The 26537-nt window shown below is 37.3% G+C and overlaps 1 protein-coding gene across 2 annotated transcripts in view; it reads right to left on the bottom strand.

Moving 5' to 3' along the window:
- Positions 1 to 26537, bottom strand: part of UBQLN1 (ubiquilin 1) — a 50672-nt gene that overhangs the window by 11521 nt on the left and 12614 nt on the right. For both annotated transcript variants that reach the window (XM_004440783.2, XM_004440782.3), the window contains exons 2-6: positions 10318 to 10469; positions 8074 to 8189; positions 3302 to 3564; positions 2664 to 2822; positions 2271 to 2505 (exon numbers count right to left, since the gene is read on the bottom strand). In XM_004440783.2, the coding sequence (XP_004440840.1) occupies positions 2271 to 2505; positions 2664 to 2822; positions 3302 to 3564; positions 8074 to 8189; positions 10318 to 10469 (925 nt within the window). The remainder of the gene's footprint in view (positions 1 to 2270; positions 2506 to 2663; positions 2823 to 3301; positions 3565 to 8073; positions 8190 to 10317; positions 10470 to 26537) is intronic.

The raw sequence follows: 26537 nt of genomic DNA, 5'->3' as shown, positions 1-26537 counted from the left end.
ACAATGACGTGCTAAAAGCAAAGAAGAACCTAACAGAATCCTATAAATGCTTTCCAACTGTACTGTACTCTTGGAGTACATGTTTGAATGAAATAGGTAAAATTTCATTACATATCAGTATTAATAGATGAGTCTTTGCAACTGATTTTGACAACAGGGGATACTGTGAACACCAATTAAGCAAAATGTCACCCTCAAAAAAGAATTCCATTCCTATCAGTAGATACATATGAGAAAATATTATATTCAATCATTATGTTTTTAATTCCATCAGTAAAAAACTTGTGGAAATTTGTTTTCTCTCATAATGCAATATTCTCAATTTTGCCTCTTGGCCTGCAAAGCCTAAAGTATTATCTGACCCTTTGCAGGAAAAATTTGCTGACCCCTGCTCTAAGATTTCCTCACCTTCTGGAGTAAGTGCTTACAGGGCAAAAGAGGAGTCAAGAATTTGATCTTTACAGGTATACAGGTGCATACACATATATATGCATGTATCTAACTTCAAAGAGTTGAGTAAAAATCACAATAGTGTACAAATATGCTAACAACTTGTTAGGCCAGCAGAGTATGTTCACTTTTTCTGTTTCTTGTTTTCCTGTGACGGAAACATGAACATGAAATCTTACATAGAGTATCAAGCTATTAAATTAAAAATCTGAGTGAAAAGTTGCAAAACTGATTTTTTGTTTTTTAGACAAAAGTTGTTACTGTAGACAAGCATCATGCTGTAGTAAAAAAAGCAATTCACCTATCAGTTAGGAAATCAAATTAAATCTCTGCTCTCCCTGTCTGCTCTAAGATCTTTTTTTTGTGTGTGTGTGAGGAAGATCAGCCCTGAGCTAACACCTAATGCCAATCCTCCTCGTTTTTTGCTGAGGAAGATTGGCCCTGGGCTAACATCCATTCCCACCATCTTCTACTTTATATGGGACGCCGCCACAGCATGGCTTGACATGAGGTGTGTCTGTGCGTGCCCAGGATCCAAACCTGCGAACCTCGGGCTGACGAAGCAGAGTGCGCGCACTTAACCTCTGCGCCACCAGGCCAGCCCCACTAAGATCTTTAAAATGTGAATAAGCATCTCTCTCAAAAGACTGTTAATAAGAATCAAATACGCAGTAAGTAAAATACAGAACAGGATAAATTTTTTTCTTGACTTAAAAATATAAGTATTACTTCGAATGTTAACCAGACTTACTAGGGCAATCATTTTGCCAATATATACAAATATTAAATCATTACGTTGCACACCTGAAATATGTTATGTCAATTACACCTCAACTTAAAAAAATGGTATTCTTCAATTTTTATAAAACTTGTATTATATCCAGAAACCTCATGATACCCACTATATTCTATGACCACTAATTAATTAATCTCCTCATTCTGATTTTTTCCCTCAGTAATGAATTTTCAAAAATTCCTCATACAGCACCTCATCTTTCCACTCCCTCTGCCAAAACACAGGCGTCTTCTAAAACATATCCAGTCCCTCTCACTTTAGGGAAGTGGTCCCATGCTTTCATTTCTTCTCATCTACATGCCAAGTATTAGGACTAAAATCATCAATCTGGCTACTGATTTTGGACCTAATTTTTAACATGTAAATATCTGAATAGTTGAAAAAAGAACACCCATTTATGGAGTCTAGTCTACAGAAAAATAATCAAAAGTAAATTCCTAACCTGTTCACACATCAGAATCTCCAGCACCTTTATGCAAACACAGACCTTAAACCCCACCGTGGAAGATTCTGATCCACAAGGTCTGAGGTTAAGACCTGGGAATCTGATTTTTAATAAACCTGGTATGTGCTCTGATACAGCTAGGTTAGCCCTGGTCTCAGGACTGGAGGTGGAGAATCCACTCATCTAGAATACAAAAACAGAGTAAAGCCAGGAAATACATGGTCCAGTAGTAAGGACACAGGTAACTGTGTTCCCTCTGCACTTCAGTTTTTCTATTGTTGAAATGAGACAACCACCCACTTCTCCCAAACCATCTTATGAGAATGTGAAAACACAAACTGCCTCTAGAAATCTTCAGTAACCCTTTCCACTATAATGCACATAAGTGATTAATACTAATCATTACATATTTAAAGCTTCCTAAGAAAAAAAAAGCAAACACCTTGCAACATGAAAAGACAGTTCATAAAAGATATTTGTCATACACACATAAAAGCACAGAACAGTATAAGAAATGTTTTCACTATTCAAATAAATGAGGACAACAAAGAATAAAAGTGTGAGTTGTTATAAGCATACCTCCTACTCCAGGACCCAAACTTGGCGCAGCAGAACTCTGCCCAGCAGTGCCACTGGCAGCACTACCACCAGTGCCCCCCAAAGTGCTGGCAGTGCCACTGGAAGCTGATGAACTCTGGGAAGCCTGTGGAGCCCACGGATTGGGTAATGGATCTCTATTTTCTGTACGAGAAGGTTGACTACCTTCACCTGAGGATGTATTGCTCACTAAGGAAGCAAATGGATTACCACCAAACTGTAATAAAAGACACAAAAATCACAAAGAATAAGCTTTTGTTTTAAATAACAGATATGGAACTCTTTTTTTAATGAAAATCACATTCCCCATATAAAGGTACCCCTCAATCACACATGTTTGTCCTTTGGCCTGAGCTTTGGAGCCAGTGTTATCACCTGTTCTTGTGCAGCACTCAGCATTGGTTCCTGAATATCCGTGTACATGCGCCGTAAAGCATTATATCCCCCTGGGATGCTTTCTAGGTTGCTCAAGGCCCGATCCTGGTTTCTCATCATTTCCTGCATCATTGCCGGATTCCTGGCAAGTTCCAATGTCTAACAAAAGATTTCTATTAAAAAAAGGCACTGAAATACACACAAATTACTTTAGCCATTAACTGCCAGGGCTGATTTTATAAGTTTTCTAATTCTATGAATTAGCAGTCTTCGATATTTAAATCAGAAAATTATTTTAAATAATTCCTGTTGGATTTCACCTCAAAAAGCAAGCTAACATTCAAATAACATGAAGGAAGAAGCACTTTGTTATGAGTGAATGCCCATCTCCTGAAACTCTTTTCGTTGTTTAAATCTACAAAATAACTGTTTACAAAGATCTTTAAAATAAAGCAGAAAATTCGAAGTTCAAATAGTCCAAATTAGTGCTCTGTTGAGTTTTCCTGAACAAGGATTAGGATTTCTTTTTTTTTAGCTTAGCCGTATATATAGGACAAGCTCTTTAAGCATAGAAAATTAAATAATAAGAATCTATATATAATTTTTAGCTAAAGAAACTGAAAGAACTTTCCACATACTTGTCTCATAATATCTGGATTATTCAGCATGTGACTAATTTCTGGATTTCTCTGTATCAACTGCTGCATTTGCGGATTAGCCATAATTAACTGCCTCATCAAGTCAGGATTTGAGAGCATGCTCTGGACAAAGGGATTCTCCATGATCTGGACCATCATTTCAGGATTAGACAGAAGTTGCCGCTGCATCTGGCTTTGTAGTTCAGAGAAGTTGGTAGTATTCAATCCCAAGCTACTCAGACCTGCAAGTCCTCCAAGGCCACCTAAGAAAATAAAGAGAAAAAAGACATAAATGAAAGTCAGAAATTTTATCATTAACACAACTGTGCTAAAATACGAAGACGTAAAAATATTAATGGAATCAACAGTTCATTACAGAAAACCATTTTAAAGCAAAAATAGAATTCCTATTACTTTCATAAATACACACTTAATTTCTATAAATTAGCCCAAAAGTTGTTCACTTTGATGTTTAAGTAATAAACCAACTAAATATATACTTTTTATGTGTGGTATAATACAAAATATATTTGGTCTTTGTCCCAGTTTCCAGCACAGAGCTCCTAAATCCCTAAGAATTTCCTGAGTGGAGGGAGTATCTTTGGTTATTCAAAACAAGTCCCTTTGAATCACACTTCATTTACGCTAATGATGTTACTTAGGATGGGGCCTCTAGATAGCCTCAGGGGTGGTCACCAAAGAGACCAAATGATTAGAGAGTGGAACTTGCAGCCCACCCATCAACCTCCAGGAAGGAGAGGAGAAAGGGCTCGAGATTGAGCTCTGTAAAAACTCTTGAGCAATGAGACTCTGAGAGCTTCCAGGTCAGTGAAAACATCTAGCTGCCATCAGAGTGACAATCCCAGAGAGCACATGGAAGAGCCACACCCTCCCTCGCCCCCCCCCCATACCTTGCCCTATGCTTCTATTCCATTTGTCTATTTCTGAGGTGTATCCTTTATAATAAACCAGTAAACATCAGGAAAGTGTTTTCCTGAGTTATGTGACCCACTGAAGAAAATTATCAAACCTGAGGGTGGAGTTATGGGAACACCCAACTTACAGCAGGCTGGTCAGAAGTACGATGGCCTGGGGACTTGGACTGGTATCTGAAGTAGGGGCAGTCTTGAGAGACTGAGCCCTTTAACGTGTGGGATCTGAAGCTAACTCCAGGTAGGTAGTGTCAGAACTGAACTACTGGACACCCAGACGGTGTAGGAGAATTGGTTGGTGTCAGAGAAACACCCCAGAATATGCCCACTAAAGGAAGAAAGAAATGAAAAACACGCACTGGATTATATTTCTAATAATCTCTTTCCAGAAGACTAGTTTAAGTTTATAGCAAGTAAAATTCACCTATAAACTCTGGTGAGAAGAGAGCTGCTGCCAATCAAGGAGAGAAAAAGCCAGGACATACAATGGAAATAGATGTCTCTTTGGAGGCATTAAGTTATGGAGAAACGTTAATAGATTCAAGAGAATGATTAAGTGCTTACTGTAAAGCATTTACTTTGTAAAATTACATAACCAACCAAATGCATTCATTCCTTACTGAGCACTTGCCACATGTGCCAGGGACTGTCCTACACGTTGGGAATAAGATGACAAGAAAGACACAAGTAATACCCTCAGAGCTCAATCTAGCAGGAAAGACAGACAAGGAAAACGAATGCAGAATAAGTACTTCAACAGAGATAGTCACAGGATACCATGGTAATATAGTCCCTAAGTGGGATGGCTGCTTTCCCACAAGATGACACTAAATGAGTCTGAAAAATGAATAAGTTGGCAAGGAGAAGTGGGGAGTGCTGAGAGGAAGATTTAATACTAGGTACAACAAACATTATATACAGAAAGCATAGACATAAATGATTATTGATGTATTCTTAAAACTGCAAAAAATTCAGTATAATTCAAATGGAAGATAGCAGTGCCCACCAAATATTCCATGTGCAGTCTTATATTTCTTTTGCAGTTGGACAGGCCTATGTGACTAGTTATGGCAAAAGGACTGCAAGAAATGATGTGTGTCACTTCTGGTCAAAGTATAGAAGGTTCAGGTTGAGGCTTTTTAGCTGTCTCTTCCGCCATGTTCCAAGTGATGCAGCTACAAGATGGCAGAACTCCATTAGCTTGAGTCCCTGAGGACTATGTAGTCGGGGGCCTCACTGACCAGTGAACAACACGCATCATGAAGGAAAGCTCTGGAGCAAGAAATTAAGTTTTGTAGTAATAAGCTACTGAGTTGGACCACAGGATAGCCTATCCTGACTAATATATCTGTTGTGACATGGTAAGACATGAGGATGGAGAGGTAGACAAGGGCTAAATCACAAAGAGTCTTGAAAGATTTTAAGCAGAATAGTCAGTTAAGATGTTTTCATTCTAATAACTGTGTGGAAATGACTCAAAGCAAACATTACAGATTTAAAAAGTTGAGGACTTGCATGAAGGAGGTAGCAACAGAGAATAAATGCATGGAGTGGGATAGAAAAGAGTTATGGACCAAAGGATTTGGTGGGGGAGAGGTAGTAGTTTGAGGAGCAAGATGATGTGTTTTTGCATTTGTTTTAGTTTTTTTTTGCTTTCTCAGGAGATACAGGCTAAAGTAGTTGGAGAATATCAGGTAATATCAAAGAGTTGAATACAAGGCATGGAGGTCCAAATTGATGTAGGTTGAGGTACATAATTGAAAGTCACCAAGATATAGTAATAGTTAGGATAATGTCACTCGAGAAAAATAAATACAATAAAAGAAGAAAAGACAGACAAAGCAGAATTCTGGGGAACAATACCAACATAAGGAACAGGAATAAAAAAGAGCCACAAATGAGACAGAGAATAACTGGTCAGGAAATTAACCAGGGAAAAACAGTATCCAGAGTTAAAGGATGAAAATTTCAAGGAAAGATTGGTAAGCATTAAAAGAGATTGATTTAAAATCTAAAAAGTGTCCACTAAATTTGGCAAGCTAAGAGGTCAATGGTGAACTTATCAAGGGAACTTGCAATGAAGTGATGAGGGCAAAAAATAGAGCACAGCAAACTTAGTGAAAGGGAAATATGGACAGAAAATGCCTTTTCCAAAGACTGCTGAGAAGAGAAGCAAAAGAAAGGGTGGTAGTGGAAGTCTGTGGCTTTTACATGAAATAGACCTTACAGAGAAGAGTCATCAAAAAGAAAAGCTGAATATGTAGGGTAAATGGAATAACTGATGAAGAAAAGCAACTGAGATAGCAGGGGGTAGGAATGAGACTAGAAATGAAGGGATTAGGGAGATGTACAGCCAGGTGTATGGCCTTAGAGAAAGTAACTCAAAGTCTCTCTGGGCTTTAATTTCTTTGCCTATAAATGAGGAAAGAGGGGAGAGATCTACCTCAACAATACCTTTCATGAGTCTGAACACTAAATAATTTCCTCCTAATCTCTCTAGATTGTTCGTGTTAATAATTTTGCCATCTAAAACGAATCTGCCTCGAGACTGGATTGGTGGTTACCAGAGGGGAAGGGGGTAGGGAGGAGGGTGAAAGGGATGATTAGGACATGTGTGTGTTGATAGAATGTAATTAGTATTTGGGTAGTGAATATGAGGTAATCTATGCAGAAACAGAGTATGATGTACACCTGAAATTTATACAATGTTATAAACCAATGTTACCAGAATAATAAATAAATAAAATAAAACTCATCTGCCTCAACCAAGAGACACATTTTAGCCTAAGATCATTTTAGAAAATTAGAACAGCAAACATTAAAAAAAAAAAAAAAAAAGCAGGGCTGGCCCCATGGCTTAGCGGTTAAGTGTGCGTGGTTAAGTGTGCGTGCTCCGCTGCTGGCGGCCCGGGTTCTGATCCCGGGCGCGCACCGACGCACCGCTTCTCCGGCCATGCTGAGGCCGCGTCCCACATACAGCAACTGGAAGGATGTGCAGCTATGACATACAACTATCTACTGGGGCTTTGGGGGAAAAATAAATAAATAAAATTTAAAAAAAAAAAAAAAAAAGCAAATGTGAATCCATGCCATGTCCTAAAAGTTTCCAACAGTAGGTTCAGTAAAAAAAAATATAAAACTTAGTAATTAAATTACTATAAGAATTTTCTGGAAGGGATAATAGGTATAATCCTTGATATGTGAAAATTATACATATTAAAAAAGGTCACTTCAAGGTACTATACTTGTCATACAACCTAAGAACTAAAAGAAGCATAAGCCATTTATCTGGTTCAACTTTTGTTAGCTTCAGAAACTTTTTCCCCCCAACAAAACCTTCCACAGAACCTCATTATAAAAACTGATATAAGAAAAGTAGCTTTGGCTGATGCAGGAGATCCTTAACCACTGGGCTTACTCCCAGACCCCAGTCCTCCTGTGGGTGTTCAGGACAGTTAGAAAATCACAAATGCAGTCTGATCACTCTGTTTTACAGATGAGAAAATTACATTCAGGGGTTTAGCTCATGATCAACAATTAGCTAACCTTCCTCAAATTCAATTATGTGGTGGTCAGATCAGGTACACATACACTACATCTCTTTCACGATTAAAAAGAAATGTCACTTATTGACCACTTACTAAATGAAAACTTAGGCTAACTGGGCACATCTGTATTCCCAACCACTTCCTTAATACCTACAATTATAGAAGTGAGGTAAAGAAGTTTTTTCCTTGTTGTTAAAGTAACTTCATGTTTAATTCTGTCATTTTATCCAAAACTACACTAGAGGAAGGGAGTTTTTTTTTCATCCCTATAAAAATGACTAAAGACACTTACCTAAACCAAAAGGGTTGCTAGTGGCAGAACCAGATGTAGAGTTACTATTAGGAGCTGATGATGTGGTAACACTGCTTCCACTGGTATTTGTTTGTTGAACTGAATGATCCTGAGGCCTGGGGAAAATAATTAAATCCTGGTGTAAACAGTGGAGCTAATTATTTTTAAAAGAACTTCCAAAATTCCAACATCCAGAAATAAGTGTGAGCTTTCAGACCAACACAAATTATCATACAGTAAGTACCCTGAGATAACTAAGCATTAGGAACACAAATACAAAGAAACAGTAAAATCTTACTAAATCCAAACTATACTTCAACTGCTCCTCCTCCTTGAGTAGAATGTACGTTAAGTATTTCACTACTTTCAATCACATGGATTATGGAAGAGAGAGAGCTAGGTCACCTCACAGAAGAGAATCAATGATCAGAAGCTTGACTATATAAGCAACTTTTTATCTATTCCTTTCTAAGTTCTTCGGGGTGGGGGACAGTTTTACTCAGACCCTTAAAATCGTTAAAAGTAAAAACTAAAAAGACTTCAACAAGAGAAGGCTGAAAAACCAATACCAAATAATAACTGATTATTACTTAACATTATTTTTAAGCAAAAGAATAAAGAGACTTCATGTGCAACTTCTTCCATGTGATACCTGTTAATAGTTCCAAATCTCACTCACTGCTTTTTATTAATTCTAAGATGAACATTTTTCATTTTAACATTTTTGTAATCAGGATCTGTCTTAAAATTGCTGACAGCCAAGCATCAACTGTCATGCCTGCACACGTGTTCTGTATGACTTCAGCTGAGTGACTGAGTACCTTGTTGTACCAGACAGGCTGCGTTTAACTACCACATAAAGTATCTTCAAAAAAGATTACAGCATTAATCGGTACCAAGAGAAGTTATTGTGTATACAGAAAATCAAAGACACAGGAACAAATAGAATGAATTTTATACCTGTGAGACAAATATTTGCTGGTGTCAATGGCTTGAAACTCCTGGAGAAAATACTGTAGCACTCTTTTAAGAAATGTTGCACCACCAACATTCTTGACAGTACAAAGTTACATTCCACATAGAAAAACATGGACACTGATGGCTAAGTCAAAAGGTGATTCAAAAGAATCAGACTCAATGCAGGCCCAGTGGCATAGTGGTTAAGGTCGCACACTCGGCTTCAGTGGCCCAGGGTGCACAGGTTCGAACCCTGGGGGCAGACCGACACACCACTCATCAAGCCATGCTATGGTGGCGTCCCACATACAAAATGGAGGAAGATGGGCACAGATGTTAGCTCAGAGCCAATCCTCCTCAGCAAAAAGAGGAGGATTGGCAATGGATGTTAGCTCAGGGCCAATCTTCCTCACCAAAAAAAAAAAAAAAAAAAAATCAGACTCATAAAGCAGTGTTAGGAAGGCTTTAACCAATTTATTTCATGTATATTTTCTTTGTATGTATGCATAAGAGTGACATGATACAATACCATATCCAAATAAGTCTAAGGGAGCTCTTTCACTAAATATAAAATCAAAATTTTAAGTGAAAAAAATATATATCAGTTCAACTGGCAGTATTTTTTTCTTACTGATACAAAAAACAAAGGTGCCTCTTAAAAATTGATGATGCCTTATATTTAATGAAATAAGGTTACTGATCTGTGGTTTGCCAAGGAGATGAGTCACCCTTAACCTGTGTCCAAAAATGTCCCTGAAACAAAAAGCATAGCTAAAAACATATTAATTTGCTTGTTCTATAAGTCAAATAATTTAGATATAATGACTCAACACTCATGAACCTTCTAAAATATCAAACGTGTAAGCTTCAGCATCAGTGAATCACACTGCCTTTTTTTTTTTTTTTTTGTGATAAGGAAGATCAGCCCAGAGCTAACATATGTGCCCATCTTCCTCTATTTGATATACGAGACACCACCACAGCATGGCTCGATGAGTGGTGCGTAGGTCCCCGCCTGGGATCCGAACCTGCAAACCCCGGGCCGCCGAAGCAGAGCACGAGAACTTCACCACCACACCACTGGGCCAGCTCCATCACATTGCTTTTTTTTAAAAAAAACATTTGTTTTTTTAAAACATTTATTATCAACAAAGACAAAAAAATGAATTTTAGTCCATTTAAATATAAATGACAGAGAAAGCCATTTACAACCATGACTGGTTATTTCTAAACAAAAATATAAATATTTATTCACAGTTTAAAGCTATACAACTTGTAAAATCATACCTGTTTTGTGTTTTGATGACTAGGTGAACAGTAAGACCATCGTGAATTCCATGCTGACTCAAAGTATCTTGATCTTTCAAAATTTTTCCAGCAAATATCAACACAAGTTGGTCGGTATGTGATTTGAAACGTTTAGAGATTTCTTCCTTGAACTAAATAAGATAAAAATAAAATAAATATGTATTATAGGTGTTTGCACAGCACCACCCAGTCTAGTTTCTAGAAGTAGTACCACAAAGAGGCCCCCTACCACAGATAATGCAACAATTCAAATATAAAGTGCATCTTTTCTGTGTCAGTATCTTGATCTTAGTGGGAAATGAGTATTACCACTTCACTCATCTCTAACACAAAGATTTTATTATAGGTGCACATATCCTATATTCAATCTTTTGCTAAGGCCTAACACTTCATTTCTTCACGATATCCTTAATCTTTTTATATCAATGGTGCTAAATATAGCTCAAGCCACACAGAGCTATTACCAAGTTTATAATAACCTATTCCTCAGATTTCCATCTCCAATCCTGCTCCTTTCTCGTTGAATATATATACAGCCAACCTCATATTCTCGGCCTATTATACTGACTTTTCTCCCCACCTCTTTCATTTAACATTTATTAACAAATAGCATTACGCAGATGCAAATATACAAAGCAAAAATCTTTCCCTGAAGGAGAGCAGTCTAATGAAAGAGTCAGTCAAGTAAACTACATAGTACAGGCAAAGCAGAGGGCAGTCAAAGAAAACTTTCCAGTGAAAACTAAAAGTAGCCAGGAAAACCTGAAGACAGACTTTCCAGGGACAAGAATAACATGCAAAAACAGACAAGACAAAAAAGCATCACACTGTAAAGAAAAACTTACTTATTCCACGCTAGATCATCATTTCTCAAGCCTTTATCAAAATCACCTGCATGATTAGGCTTTACTCCACTGTCCAAATCAGGAAAACCTCAGGGTGGGCCAAGGAATCTACATTAATAAGCTATTTCAGGGAATCAGTCCAAATTCAGAAAAGAATCACATCTAAAACCACTCTATCCCAATGTCCTACAGAAGTGCTTCTCAACAGATGACGGCATTATCACCAAAGGGGTGTTTTGGAAACATAAGGGGGTATTTTCGATGGTCACAATAAGTGGAAAGACACATTAAATAATATCTGAGAGTTTATAAAATCTTGCTGGGGTAAGAAAGGGGAGTGTAGAGGGATATAAGTAAAACAAGATAGGCCATATATCAATCAGTGTTGAAAAGGACAGGGGCATGAAAGCTCATCACACTCTACCTTTGTGTAAGAATGAAATTTTCCATAATCAAGTTAACAATACTCAATGTAAGCAACTAGTTTTTTAAAAAAATCATAAAGATAATGCAAAGTTATACTGCAGTAAATAGTTTGCAGCTTTTCCAACTGAGCTTTCCTTCCTTTATTTGAAAACATATGATATATAACCCTTTTATCTAAGCAACTTCCAAGTAACTAAAAAAATCTTTGTACATCACCATTTGCATAATAGTCTATACAGAGAGATAGACCAATCCATAATTTAACCATTCTCCTATTATCAGATACCTCATTTCTCCCTTATTATAAACAATAATAAGGTAGTGACTAGCAGAACACATGGTTTTATAAAGAGTGAATGAGAATGTGTAAAATGCAGGCATCAGGCACACAGATGGTTATCAATAAATAGTAGCTACTACTATGTCAGCTCTTTCAATCCTCAATGACTCCAAGGCGGCTAGTTTTTAATCTTATTTCAGATACAGAAACAAGAAAGGTTCAACATGTCCCCCTCCTTTCACAGTGACACAGCTAATAAACTGCCAGGTTAGGATTCAAACCTAGGTCTGACTTCAAGGACGAATCTGCCCATATTAACTATACTCTATTTCATACGTAAAATGAGGTTAATCTAGATTTGTGTTTCTGAAGCTTAAACTAAGAAATCCTTTTCAGACTCCTTGATATCCCTAACAGGTCATTCTGAAATAAATGATTTAATTGTCTAACACACAATTATACAGCATTTTAGCATATTTTAGGATTTGAAGGTAAGATGCTAGATTGAAGACACACATCTACTCTTACAGCCTTTCAAATTCCCACTCAAAGGACAGTAAAGGATTTTTTAATGCTTTACGGAGACATAATTCACATACTATACAACTCGCCCACTTAAGGTGTACCATTCAGTGGTTTTTAGTATATTCGCAGATACGTGCAACCATCACCACAATAAAATTTTAGTACATTTTCATTTTCTCAAAAAGAAACCAGTACCCTTTAGCTATACCACCTCCCTATCCCCCAATCACTCCAAGCCATAAGAAACCACTAATCTACTTTCTGTCTCTACATTTGCCTACTCTGAGCATTTCACGTAAATGCAATCATACAATATGCGGTCTTTGTGACTGGCTTCTTTCACTTACCATGTTTTCAAGGTTCAACCATGTTGTAGTATGTATCAACATCTCATTCCTTTTTACAGCCAAATAATATTCCATTCTATAGACATACAACATTTTGTTTATCCATTCATCAATTGATGGATATTCAGATTGTTTCCATCTTTGGGCTATTAGGAACAATGCTGCTATAAACATTCATGTACAAGGTTTAGTGGGGACATGTGTTTTCATTTCTCTTGGATATACACCTAGATGTGGAATTACTGGGTCATATAGTAACTCTTGGTTTAACTGTTTGAGGAACCATCAAGAGCGTTATCCTAAGTACCACCGTACATTCTCACCAGCAGTGTATAAGTGTTCCAATTTCTCTATCTCCTCACCAACACCTGTTATTATCTGACTTTTTTATTATAGCCATCCTACTGTGTGTGAAGTGGTTTTGATTTGCATTCCCCTGATAGCTAATCATGTTGAACATCTTTTCACGTGCTTATTTATACATTATCTTTGAAGAACTATTTATTCAGATCCTTTGCTCATTTTTTAACTGGGTTATCTTTTTATTATTGGGTTGCACAAATTCTTTATACATTCTAGATACAAGTCTCTTACATGATTTGCAAAAAGAAATTTTTTGAGGGAAAAACTCACATGCGAGAACAAATTGACATCTTCTGGTCTCAACTAAAATAAAATTTTGAAGCTGGCTATCAGAGGGACACATGGTCAATTAATTTTCCAAACCTAAGAGAACTGAATCCTAAACACAGCAAAAAGCTAATTCAATCCCCAGAATCAGCAGAATTCCCAGAAGACTCAATATTGGTACCAGAAGAGATTGAGGGTGGGGGTATGGGGATGAGAGGTGCCTAAGGGCTAAATTAGGAAGAATTATTTGAAAGTCTAAGAAGCAGACATATCCTCAACTGCACAGTAAGCAAGCAACTGTCCCTCCTCAAACCCAACAAAAGACTGGAGAATATTTTTCCCCCTCTCTGGAAAAGGAACAGAGGGTCTCTGGACTAAAGAACACACCAGGCACACTGAGCACAGTAGTACAACACTAAAAACAGAAGACTAAGTAAACACAGATATACCAGATGCTGAGCCTTTCCCCCTTCACCCCACACCTATCAAACAGAATGCTGGAAAATGGGCCTTCACCATCCAGGCAGAAAGATATAATAGATTATATGTATTGTAATTTGTCTCCAAGGGAATCCAACCAGCCTAAAAGAAAAGAACTTAAAGATACGAACGTAAGAGTTTTCCCCAGTTAGCCACCCTAGAGCAGTGGTTTCCAACAGGGGTGGGGGCCTCTAACCGCCCTGGGGAGCATTTGGCAATGTCTGAAAACATTTCTGATTATCACAACAGGGGTGAGTACCACTGGCATCTGGTAGGTAGCGAACAAAGATGCTACTAAACATCCTACAATGCACAGGCCAGCCCAAACAACAAAGAATTATCCAACTCAAAATGTGAATAATGAGGAGATTGAGAAACTCTGCTCTAGAGCTGTTCTTCTCAAAGTCCCTACTTGAGCAACATTCACCGTTACCAGGTTAACCTGGTAGAAATGCAAATTCTCAGGCCCCACCACAGACCGAGCCTCCCAGGTGAATCTGACACACATTGAAGTTCAAGAACCACTGCCTGATCTAGGTCTGATAATAAATTTTCCCCAAAAATGTAAGCAAGAAAAGAACGTATTAGGTGACATCAAAAGGATACAAACCACTAAACTCAACAAAATACAAAAAAAAAAAGTATTCTCAACAAATAAACTGATAACGGGGAAAAAGCAGAGAACATGTAGATGAAAATGAAACTTTTTCAAGTACACATGGAACACTCACCAAGACAGACCATAAACTGAGTCATAAAACCAACCTTGGAAATTTAGAATAATTGAAAACATATAAGCATACTCCCTGACAAAACTGGAATTTTCCTAGAAATCAATAACAGAAAAATACCTGGAAAATCTCCAAGTTAAGCAAAATACTTCTAAATAATTCCTGGGTCAAAGAGGAAGTCTTGAAGAGAAATCACAAAATATTTTCAACTGACGAAAATGAAGATACGATGTCAAAATTCATCAGATGCAGTTAAAGCCACGTGTAGGAAAATTTACAGCGTTAAAGGCTTAATTTAGAAAGAAGAAAAAAGGTCACAAATCAATAATCTAAGTTTCAACCTTCAGAAACTAGAAAAAGAGCAAATGAAAACCCAAACAATTAATAAGAGTGAAAAATAACAACAAAAACAGAATAACAAGAGAAAAATCTTTTGAAATATCAGTGACATTGACAAAACCTCTAGGTAGACTGAACAAAAAAAAGAGAAAACACAAATTAACAATATGTGAACTGAAGGGGGTGACTACAGACCTCACTGATATTAAAAAGATACTAAGAGAAACTCTATATGCAAATATTTGACAACTCTGACGAAATGGACCAATTTCTTCAAAGATTCAAGCTACCAGAATTCATTCACTCTCTTCTGAAAATACAAGAAGCAACACTTCTCAATTCATTTCATGAGGCCAAAATTACCCTGATACCAAAACCAGAAAAGAAAGTACAAGACTACAGACCAATATCCCTCATGAACATAGATGCAGAAATCCTCCAGAAAATTCTCGCATATCAAATCCACCAATTTAAAAACAACAATAATTCTTAATGACCAAGTGGGGTTTATCCTGAAAATGTGAGGCTAAGTCAACATTTGAAAACCAATCAACTTAATTCAATATATCTACAGACAAAAGAAGAACAACCACAATCTTTATCAACCAATAGTAAAAAAACCATTTGACAGTACTCATTCATGACAAAACTCTCAGCAAATTAGGAATAAAACGGACCTACCTCGACCTGATAAAGTACATCTACAAAGTATCTACAATTAAAAATCATAATTAACGGTGAACAACTGAACGCTTTCCCTCTAAGACCAGGAACAAAGCAAGAATGTCCTCTCTCACCACTCTATTCAACATCGTATTCAAAGTCCCAGCCAATGTAACAAGGCAGGAAAAAGAAACAAAGGCACACTTAGTGGAAAATAAGGTAAAAAAAAAAAAAAAAAAAGCAAAAGAAAAGAAGAAATTTATCAGTCCCTTGCAATGTAGGAGTCTTATTTTTGCGCCCCATTTTAAAAATAAATATTAAAATGACGTCAGCATCATGGCAGAATAAGCTGCTCCCTCTGTCTCTCCTCTCCAAGTTACAACCAATAGAACATCCATAGACCAAAAAAAGATTCTCTGCACAACACCCTAGAATGCCTGAGAGATTCACACACCTATACATCTGAAGGTGGCTGAACTATACCTTGTGGAGGTGATGGAACCAGGGGAGCAGGTCGCCGGGTCCCAAGACCGGAGGTTCCAGGAGCTGCAGTAACGCCCATAAATGGAGACCTCAGGAAGAGAGGTAGCCCCTGCAAACCAGCCTGCTCCCCCACCCCCAGCAATGGCACCTACAGCCCCAGCCCTTCTAGCAGCGGGGGCTCCATCCAATTCCCTGCTACCTCCAGCAGCAGTGGCAGTGCTATGACCTGAGGTTCCAGGAATCACACCAGCACTCACGACTCTACCCATCCCCCTCTCATAGCAGTGGCCTACAGGAGCCACTGGGCATTCAAGACCAGTGATCCCAGGAACCAAGAAGCTGCCCATGACTCATCCTCCCCATCCGCCCCAGAGGCAGGGCTTCTGCCCTCCCAGCAACAAGGGCTGCATACAAGACCCCGGTGCCCCAGGCAGCAGCGGCAGTGCCTGAGACCAGAGGCTCCAAGAACCTCAGCAGTGCCCACAACTCCAGCCCACCCAGCAGTGGTGGTGACACCTGCGAACCCAGAGCCCCCAGCAGCAGCAGTGCCAGCACCCCCACAAAACCTAGGAGCAGCAGCACAAGAGATACATGCAGCAGCAACGCCAGCAACTCCAGCCTCCCCACCAACAGCAGTGGCACCTGCAGACCCAACAAACGTGGAGGTGGCGAAGGTACTTGTGATCCCAGCTCCCTCCCCAACCTCGCCCTCCCCGTGCTACAGTTGGGAACCGGTGACCCCACAAGCAGCAGAGGTGCTTGCCAGCCCAGTGATCCAGGTGGCAACACCCCCTACTGCAGTGACACAGTAAGCAGCGAGGCACCAGCAACCTCAGAGGCACAAGCAGCACAACAAGGGCACTAATGACACCTGTGGCAGAGACAGTGGAGAGTGGAAAGCGCAGGCTCTCAAATACAACCAGCAGCACCTCAGAATCAAAGTAAACAAAGCCTTACCTAAATAAAAGAAATCTTTGCTACTACAAACACATAGACAAAACAAGTCCTAAAACACCGTGAAAAGCCACGGTAACACGGTATCACAAAACGAAAATGACAATTTTCCAGAAACCAAACTTGAAGTCAAAAAAGAATGAAATCTAACTGATAAAGAATTCAAAATAGTCATCATGAAAAAACTCAACAACTTATAATAAGACTCAGAAAGACAGTTCAACGAACTCAGAAATAAAATTAACGAACAAAAAGATTCCTTCAGAGACTGAAACTCTAAAAAAGAGCCAAACAGAAATTGGAAGCTGAAAAAGTCAAATGAGATGAAGAATAAAACAGAAAGCATGTGCAGTAAAGCAGACCATATGAAAGAGAGAATTAGCGAGATCAAAGGCAGAAACCTAAAACTGATTCAGGTGGAAGAGAACAGAGAACCAAAATTTTTTTAAAAATGAAAAAGCCCAGGGCCAGCCCGGTGGTGCAAGCGGTTAAGTGCGCACTCTGCTGCGGCGGCCCGGGGTTCGCCAGTTTGGATCCCAGGCGTGCACCGACGCACCGCTTGTCAAGCCATGCTGTGGCGGCATCCCATATAAAGTAGAGGAAAATGGGCACGGATGTTAGCCCAGGGCCAGTCTTCCTCAGCAAAAAAAAGAGAAGGATTGGCAGATGTTAGCTCAGGGCGGATCTTCCTCACAAAAAAAAAAAAAAGAAAGAATAAGTCCTATGAGAAATACCCAACTCAATTAGAAAAAGCAAAAAATGATAATGGGTATCCCAGGAGAAGAAAGAGAGAAGGGAGCAGAAAGCTTATTTAAAGAAATAATAGCTGAGAACTTTCAAAACCTGGGGAAGGAACTAGGTATACAAGTACATGAAGCTAATAAAGCATGTAATTATCTCAATACAAAAAGACCTTCTCTAAAGCACATCATATTAAAACTGTCAAAAGTCAAAAACAAAGAAAAAATAGTAAGGGCAGTCAAAGAGAAAAAATAACAAACAAAGTAATCCCCATTAGGCTATCAGCAGATTTCTCAGCAGACACTCTACAAGCCAGGAGAGACTGGAATGATATATCAAAATAATGAAAGAAAAAAACAGTCAGCCAAAGGACCAGCCCTATGGCATAGTGGTTAAGTTCAGCAACAAGGTTCAGGTCCCGGGCATGGACATACACCACTCATCAGCCATGCTGTGGCAGCGACCCACATACAAAATAGAGGAAGACTGACACAGATATTAGCTCAGAACTACTCTTCCTCAGAGCAAAAAAAAAAAAAAAAGAAGAAGAAGATTCACAACGGATGTTAGCTCAGGCTGAGTCTTCCTCTGCAAAAAAAAAAAAAAAAAAAAACTGTCAGCCAAGAATAGTCTCTCCAGCAAAGTTATCTTTCAAACATACAGGAGAAATAAAGTCTTTCCCAGACAAACAAAAGCTGAAAAGTTCATTGCCACTAAACCTGCCTCATGAGAAATCTTAAAAAGAGCTCTCTGGAGCCAGCCCCATAGGCTAGTGGTTAAAGTTCCACACGCTCTGCTTCGGGGGTCCGAGTCCACGGGTTCAGACACCAGGTATGGACCTACATCCCTTGTCAGCCATGATGATATGCATGTGGTGGCGATCCATATGAAAAATAGGGGAGGATTGGCATGAATATTAGCTCAGGACTAATCTTCCTCAAAGAAAAAAAAAAGAAAAAGATCAGCAGCGGATGTTAGCTCAGAGCGAATCTTCCTCAGCAAAGAAATAAAAAAATTGAAATTAAAAGACAAGAGTGGCTGGATGGATTAAACAACAAGATCCAACAATATGCTGCCTCCAGGAGATTCATCTCAGCTTTAAAAACAAACACAAGCTCTAACTGAAGGGACAGAAGAGGATACGCCAAGCAAACAGAAACCAAAAAAAAGCAGGTATAGCCATACCTGTGTCCCACAAAATAAATTTGAAGCCATAAAAATAACAAGAGACAAAGGTGGACATTATATTACGACAAAGGGAACAATCCATCAAAAGATGCCGACGTTTATTAACTTACATATGCACCTAACACAAGAGAACTAAAGTATATAAAGCAACTATTAACAAACGTAAAGGAAAAAAGTGACAGCAACACAATAATAGAAGGTGACGTCAATACTCCATTTACATCAATGGACAGATCATCCAGACAGAAAGCCAACAAGGAAACAGTGGCCTTAAATGAAACACTACACCAGATAAACTTAACAGACATCTATAGAACATTCCATCCAAAAATAGCATAATACACATTCTCAAGCGTACACAGAACATTCTCAAAGACAGACCACCAGCTGGGAAACAAGTCTCAATAAATTTATGAAGACTGAAATCATAAGCATCTTTTCCAACCACAATGGTATGAAACTAGAAATCAACTACAAGAAGCTGACAAAGTCACAAATACGTGAAAGATTAAGCAATATGCAACTGAACAACTACCAAATCAATGAAGAAATCAAAGGAGAAATCAAAAAAAATACCTGGAGACAAATTAAAATGAAAACACAACATACCAAAGTCGATGGAATGCAGCACAAGCAGTAATAAGAGGAAGGCATACAGCAATACAGACCTACCTCAAGAAACAAGAAAATCTCAAATAAATAATCTAACATTACACCTAAAAGAACTAGAAAAAGAACAAATGAAGCCTAAAGTCAGTAGAAGGAAGGAAATAAAATGAAAATAAATTAGAGACTAAAAAGATAATAGATCAATGAAACTAAGAGCTGATTCTTTGAAAAGATAAACAAAATTGACAAACCCTTAGCTAGACTCACTAACCAAAAAAAAAAAAAGACTCAAATAAGTAAAATCAGAAATGAAAGAAGGGAAATTACAACGGACACCACAGAAATACAAAGGATTATAAGAGAATACTACAAAAAGCTATATGACAACAAACTGGATAATTTAGAAGAAACAAATAAACTCTTAGAATCATAGAATCTCCCAAATCTGAATCAAAAAGAAATAGAAACCTGAACAGATCAATCACTAGTAAAAATATTGAAACAATAATCAAAAACCTCCCAAAAAACAAAAGTCCAGGACCAGATGGCTTCTCTGGTGAATTCTACGAAACATTTAAAGAAGATTTAATAGGGCCGGCCCCGTGGCTTGGCAGTTGAGTGCACACGCTCCGCTGCTGGCGGCCCGGGTTCAGATCCCGGGCGTGCACTGATGCACCACTTCTCTAGCTATGCTGGGGCCACATCCCACATGCAGCAACTAGAAGGATGTGCAGCTATGACATGCAACTATCTACTGGGGCTTTGGGGGAAAAATAAATAAATAAATAAAATTTAAAGAAAACGTAATACCTATCTTTCTCAAACGCTTCCAAAAAACTGAAGACAGAACACTTCCTAACTCATTTTATGAGGTATTATCACGGTATTACCGTGATACCAAAACCAGACATGAACTCATAAAAAGAAAATTATAGGCAATTACTGCAGATGAACATCGATGTAAAAATTCTCAACAAAACATTAGAAAACTGAATACAAGAATACATTAAAAAGATCATACACCATGATCAAGTGCAATTTATTTCAGGGATGCAAGGATGGTTCAACATCCATAAATCAATCAACATGATACAGCACATTAACAAAATGAAGACTAAAAATCACATGACCATCTCAATAGATGCAAAGAAAGTATTTGACAAGAATCAGCATCCATTTATGGTAAAAACTCTCAATAAAGTGGATATAGAAGAAAAATACGTCAACATAAAAAAGGCCATACATGACCAACCCACAGCCAACACCAGACTGAACAGTCAAAAACTGAAAGCTATCCCCCCACTTAAGAACAGGAACAAGGTAAGGATGCCCACTCTTGACACTCCTATTCAACATAGTATTGGGAATCCTAGCCACAGCAATTAGGCAAGAAAAAGAAATAAAAGGGAGTCAAACTGGAAAGGAAGAAGTCAAAGTGTCACTATTTGCAAATGACATGATTTTATATACAAAAATTCCTAACAAATCCACCAAAAACCTATCAGAAATAACCAACGAATACAGTAAAGCTGCAGGGTAAAAAAAAAAAAAAAATCAACATACAAAAATCAGTTGCATTTCTATACACTAACAACAAACTAGCAACAAGAAAAATCAAGAATACAATCCCACTTACAAGTGCGACAAAAAGAATAAAATACCAAGAAATAAACTTAATGAAAGAGGTAAGAGATCTGTACACTGAAAACGATAAGATACTGTTGAAAGAAATTGAAGACATAAAGAAATGGAAAGATATTCCATGCTCACAAATTGGAAGAATTAACATAGTTAAAATGTCCATATTACCTAACGCAATCTACAGATTCAATGCAATCCCTATCAAAACGCCAACATTTTTCACAGAAATAGAACAAAGAATTCTAAAATTTACATAAACAACAAAAGACCCTAGAAACCCAAAGCAATCATAAGAAAAAAGAACAAATCTGGAGGTATCACACTTTCTGATTTCAAAGTATACTACAAAGCTATAGTATTCAAAACAGCATGGTACTGGCAGAAAAACAGACACAGAGAGCAATGGAACAGAATTGAGAGCACAGATATAAACCCACACATTTATGCACAGCTAGTTTTCAACAAACGAGCCAAGAACATACAATGGAGAAAGGAAAGTCTCTTCAATAAACAGTGTTGGGAAAACTAGACAGCCACATAAAAAGAATTAAACTAGACTACTATCTTACACCATACACAAAAATTAATTCAAAACAGATTAAAGACTTGAATCTAAGACCTGAAACCATAAAACTCCCAGAAAAAAATATAGGCAGTATGCTCTTTGACATCAGTCTTATCAGTATCTTTTTGGATAGGTCTCCTCGGGCAAGGGAAACAAAAGAAAAAAATAAACAAATGGGACTACATCAAACTAAAGTTTCTGCACAGCAAAGGAAACCATCAACAAAATGAAAAGACAACCTACCAACTGGGAGAAGATATTTGCAAATCATAAATCCAATAAAGTGTTAATATCCAAAATACATAAAGAACTCATACAATTCAACAACAACAAAAACCAAAGAACTCAATTATAAAAGGGGCAGAGGATAAGAACAGAAATTTTTCCAAAGAAGATATGCAGATGGCCAACAGGCACATGAAAAGATGTTAAACGTCACTATTAGGAAAATGTAAATCAAAACCACAATAAGATATCACCTCACACCTGTCAGATTGGCTATTATTAACAAGACAAAAAATAACAACTGTTGGAGAAGATGTGGAGTTGGAGACGATGTGGAGAAAGGGAACCCTCATACGCTGCTGGTGGGAATGTAAGTTGGCACAGCCACTGTGGAAAACGATATGTAGATGCCTCAAAAAATTGAAAATAGAACTACCACATGATCCAGCTATTTCAATTCTGGGTATTTATCCAAAGAACACGAAAACACTAATTTGAAAAGATATATGTACCCCTATGTTCACCGCAGCATTATTCATAATAGCCAAGACTTGGAAACAACCTAAGTGCCTATCATCAGATGAATGGATAAAAATGTGGTATATATAGACAATAGAATACTACTCAGCCATAAAAAAGATGAAATTTTGCCATTTGCAACATGTTGGACCTTGAGGGTATTATGCTAAGTAAAATAAGTCAGACAGAGAAAGACAAATACCATTATGATTTCACTCATATGCAAGATGAACCAACACAGACATAGACACAGAGAACAGACTGGTGGTTACCAGAGGGGAAGCGGGTTAAGGGGAAGGTGAAAGTGGTAAAAGGGCACCTACGTACAGTGATGGATGGCAACTAGACTTTTGGTGGTGAACACAATGTAGTCTATAAGGAAATCGAAACATAACGATGCACACCTGAAATCTATATAATGTTACAAAGCAACGGTACCTCAATAAAACAAAAAAGGAAACCTTTTTCAAAACAATGAAGAGGACTATTTGTTAAAGACACATCTGATAAACGACTGTTACCCAAAATACACCAAGAACTCTTAAAACTCAACAATAAGAAAATGAGCAACCCGATATATAAAGCGCAAAACTTTTTGCCACCTCATCAAAAAAGATATACAGATGGTAAATAAGCATATGAAAAGATGTGCCACATCATATGTCATTAGGAAATTGCAAATTAAAATAAGGAGATACCACTATACACCTACTAGAATGGCCAAATCCAAAACACACACAATACCAAATGCTGGCAAGGATGTGGAGCAACAGGAATTCTCATTCACTGCTGATAGGAGTGCAAAATGGTACAGGCACTTCGGAAAACAACTTCTCAGTTTCTTACAAAAGTAAACATACTCTTACCATTCAACGCAGCAATCATGCTCCTTGGTATTTACCCCAAGGAGTTGAAAACTTATGTCCAGACAAAACCTGCACACAGAAGTTTACAGCACCTTTATTCATTAACTGTCACACCTTGGAAGCAACCAACATATTCTTCAATAAATGAATGGATAAACTGTGGTACATACAAACAATGAAATATTATTCAGCACTAAAAACAGAGGAACTATCAAACCATGAAAAGACATGGAAAAAACAAATGCATATTACTAAGCCAAAGAAGCCAATCTGAAAAAGCCACATACTGTTTAATTCCAACTATATAACATTCTGGAAAAGACAAAACTATGGGTAGACAATAAAAGACTGCCAGGGCTTAGGAGAGAGATAAGAATGAATAGACAGAGCATATGTCATTATACATTTGTCAAAACGCATAACAGCATATAAAAACACAAAGAGTGAATCTTAATTTAAACTATGGACTTTGAGTGATAATGATGTATCAATGGAGGTCCATCACTTCTAACAAATGTACCATTCTGGGGTGAGATGGTGATGTTGGGGGGAAGCATGGGGGGTGGATATGGAAACTGTACTTTCTGCTCAATTTGTTGTGAATCTAAAAGTGCTCTAAAAAATAAAGTCTATTTTTTGAAAAAGCAAAAATATGTAATAATAATAATTTCATGCTATCATTATGCTAATAAAAATCATTTTGACAATAGGGAATTCTGAACTGATGAAATGAAGGAAATATTGACTGGTAAGGCAGGATGATGTATTATGTTTTTTTAAAAGGGTCCTTATCTTTTAGAGATACACGTTAAAATTTAAGGGATGAAATGATATAATACATGAGAAATGCATCAAAATAATGGAGGAAGGGGAGGGGCCTTAAGGGAAAACAAGACTGGCTGTAAGACTGTCAAAGCTAGGCAAAGGATTCACAGGGGTTTAACTTATTATTATCTCTACTTTCTGTATATTTGAAATTACCCATTATAAAAAAATTAAGAAAAAACTTAAAAGAGGAAAGAATAACTGGCAACCTAAAATTTTATGTCCAGTGAAAAATCCCTCAAAGTGAAATTGAAATAGACATGTTCGGACACATAAAAATAGAGAGAATTTGTTACCTAGCATATATAGACTACAGGAAATGTTAGTGTGGTCCTCAGACAGAATAAAATGATCCCAGATGAAGGAATGAAAAATAAAGCAGAGGATACATACATGTGTAAATCGAAATGAAAAGTGATTTTATAAAGCGTTAATGTCTTGCGTTATAAGAAAGTAAGTCAAGTCTAGTCCAGAGGTGGGTAAATGGAGTTCAGTTGTTCTAAGGTGCTTGCATTAACTGGAAAGAAATACAAGCACCTATTTAGACATTTGATATGATACATATGATAATCTCTAGAGTAGCCACTAAAAGAATAGTAAAAACAGCATACATCTACCTAATAAAGGAGGCAATTAGAATAATACAAAATAATCCAAAAGAAAGGAAAATGTGGCACAGAATACACAAGAAAAATAGAAACCTAATAGTATAATGGTAAATGTAAACCAAAGGTATTAATCATTAATTCCACAACAGACTATAAATTAAAAAGACAAAGACTGTCAGACTGGATTTAAAAACCCAACTTCATCCTGCTTAAAAAATACACATAAACTATAACCAAAAAGAAAGGTTTTGAAAATTAAAAGAATGGGGAAAGATGGCCCATGCAAAAATTAACCAGAGAAAGTTAGTGAGGCTATTCCAATCAACAAAGCAGACTTTAATACAAAAGCAACTGGGACATTTCAACTTCATAAAGCGTTCAATTACAAGAAAATAAAACTTTAAACGTACACATACATCATAACAGCTTCAAAATACATAATGCAAAAATTAAATAAAACTACAGAGAAAAACAGACAAATCCAAAAATACAGTAAGAGGTTTTAACATTTACCTCAGTAACTGATGAATACAACAGGCAAAAATAAGTAAGGATATAAAAGAAGATTTCAACAAAATAATTAACAAATGACCTAACTGGAATGTATAGAACACTGGACTCAACAACTCCAGAATAAGCATTCTATTTAAGTACATTTACAAAATTAGACCATATGCTGGCCATAAAGCAAGTCAACGTATTTCAAAAGTTACAATCTTACTGAGTGTGTGCTCTACCTGCAAATTAAACAGTACCAAAAAGATTTAAATCAGTACTATTAGCTGAACTGGAAAAGATTTCCTAAGTGGGACATAAAAAGATGTAAACATAAAAAAAAGGCACAATAAATTGAACTATCATTAACAGAGTAAAAAGATAAGCAACAGAGTGAAAATATCTAGAAAATATCTATAACACCAGTAAACAACAGAGATCTCAAATTCAGATTTTACACCAAAAGCCTACAAATCAGCAAGGAAGACAAAATGCAATTGAAAAACAGTCAGGAGACTGAAACAGGAAATTCACAAAAACGAAATCTAAATGGCCAATAAACACAGGAAAAGGTGCTCACTCTAATTAATAATCAGGTAACTTCAAACTAAAACCAGTGACACACTCACTGAATGGTTCAATTTAAAAGACCGTTACAGAGTGTTGCAGAGGACGTGAAGCAACTGGAACCCACATATATTGCAAGCAGAAATATAATTGGTATATTTTGAAAAAATACTTCACAGAAGCTGCTGAAGCATACTTACCCAATGACTCAACAATTCCACTTCTGGAATTTTATCTAACAAATTACATGTCCACAAGTACACCAAAAGACATGTTCAAGGAAGTTCAAATTAGTATTCTTTGTTATAGCCAAAAACTTAACCCAAATGTTCCTCAACTGTAGAACAAATTGTGGTACTTTCAAATAGACCATTACACGCGATGACCACAAATGAACTACAGCCACATGTCATCATGGATCCCTCAAGGTACAGCAAAAGAAACCAATCACAAATGAAGATCAACTGTGTGACTTCATTTATATAAAATTAAAAAAAAGAAAGCAGGCAAATCCATGGTGTCAAAATTGAAAATAATGGTTACCTTTAGGAGGAGGTAGTGGTTGTAAAGGATCACAATCTGACTTCTGAGGGGTTGGTATCTTTTACCTCTTGACCTTTAATATATGGAGCTGTACATTTATGACG

Source organism: Ceratotherium simum, chromosome 20 (assembly GCF_057802395.1).
Source record: "Ceratotherium simum simum isolate JZ-2026a chromosome 20, ASM5780239v1, whole genome shotgun sequence".
Taxonomy (NCBI): domain Eukaryota; kingdom Metazoa; phylum Chordata; class Mammalia; order Perissodactyla; family Rhinocerotidae; genus Ceratotherium; species Ceratotherium simum.
This window is presented reverse-complemented; position numbering and strand designations above follow the sequence as displayed.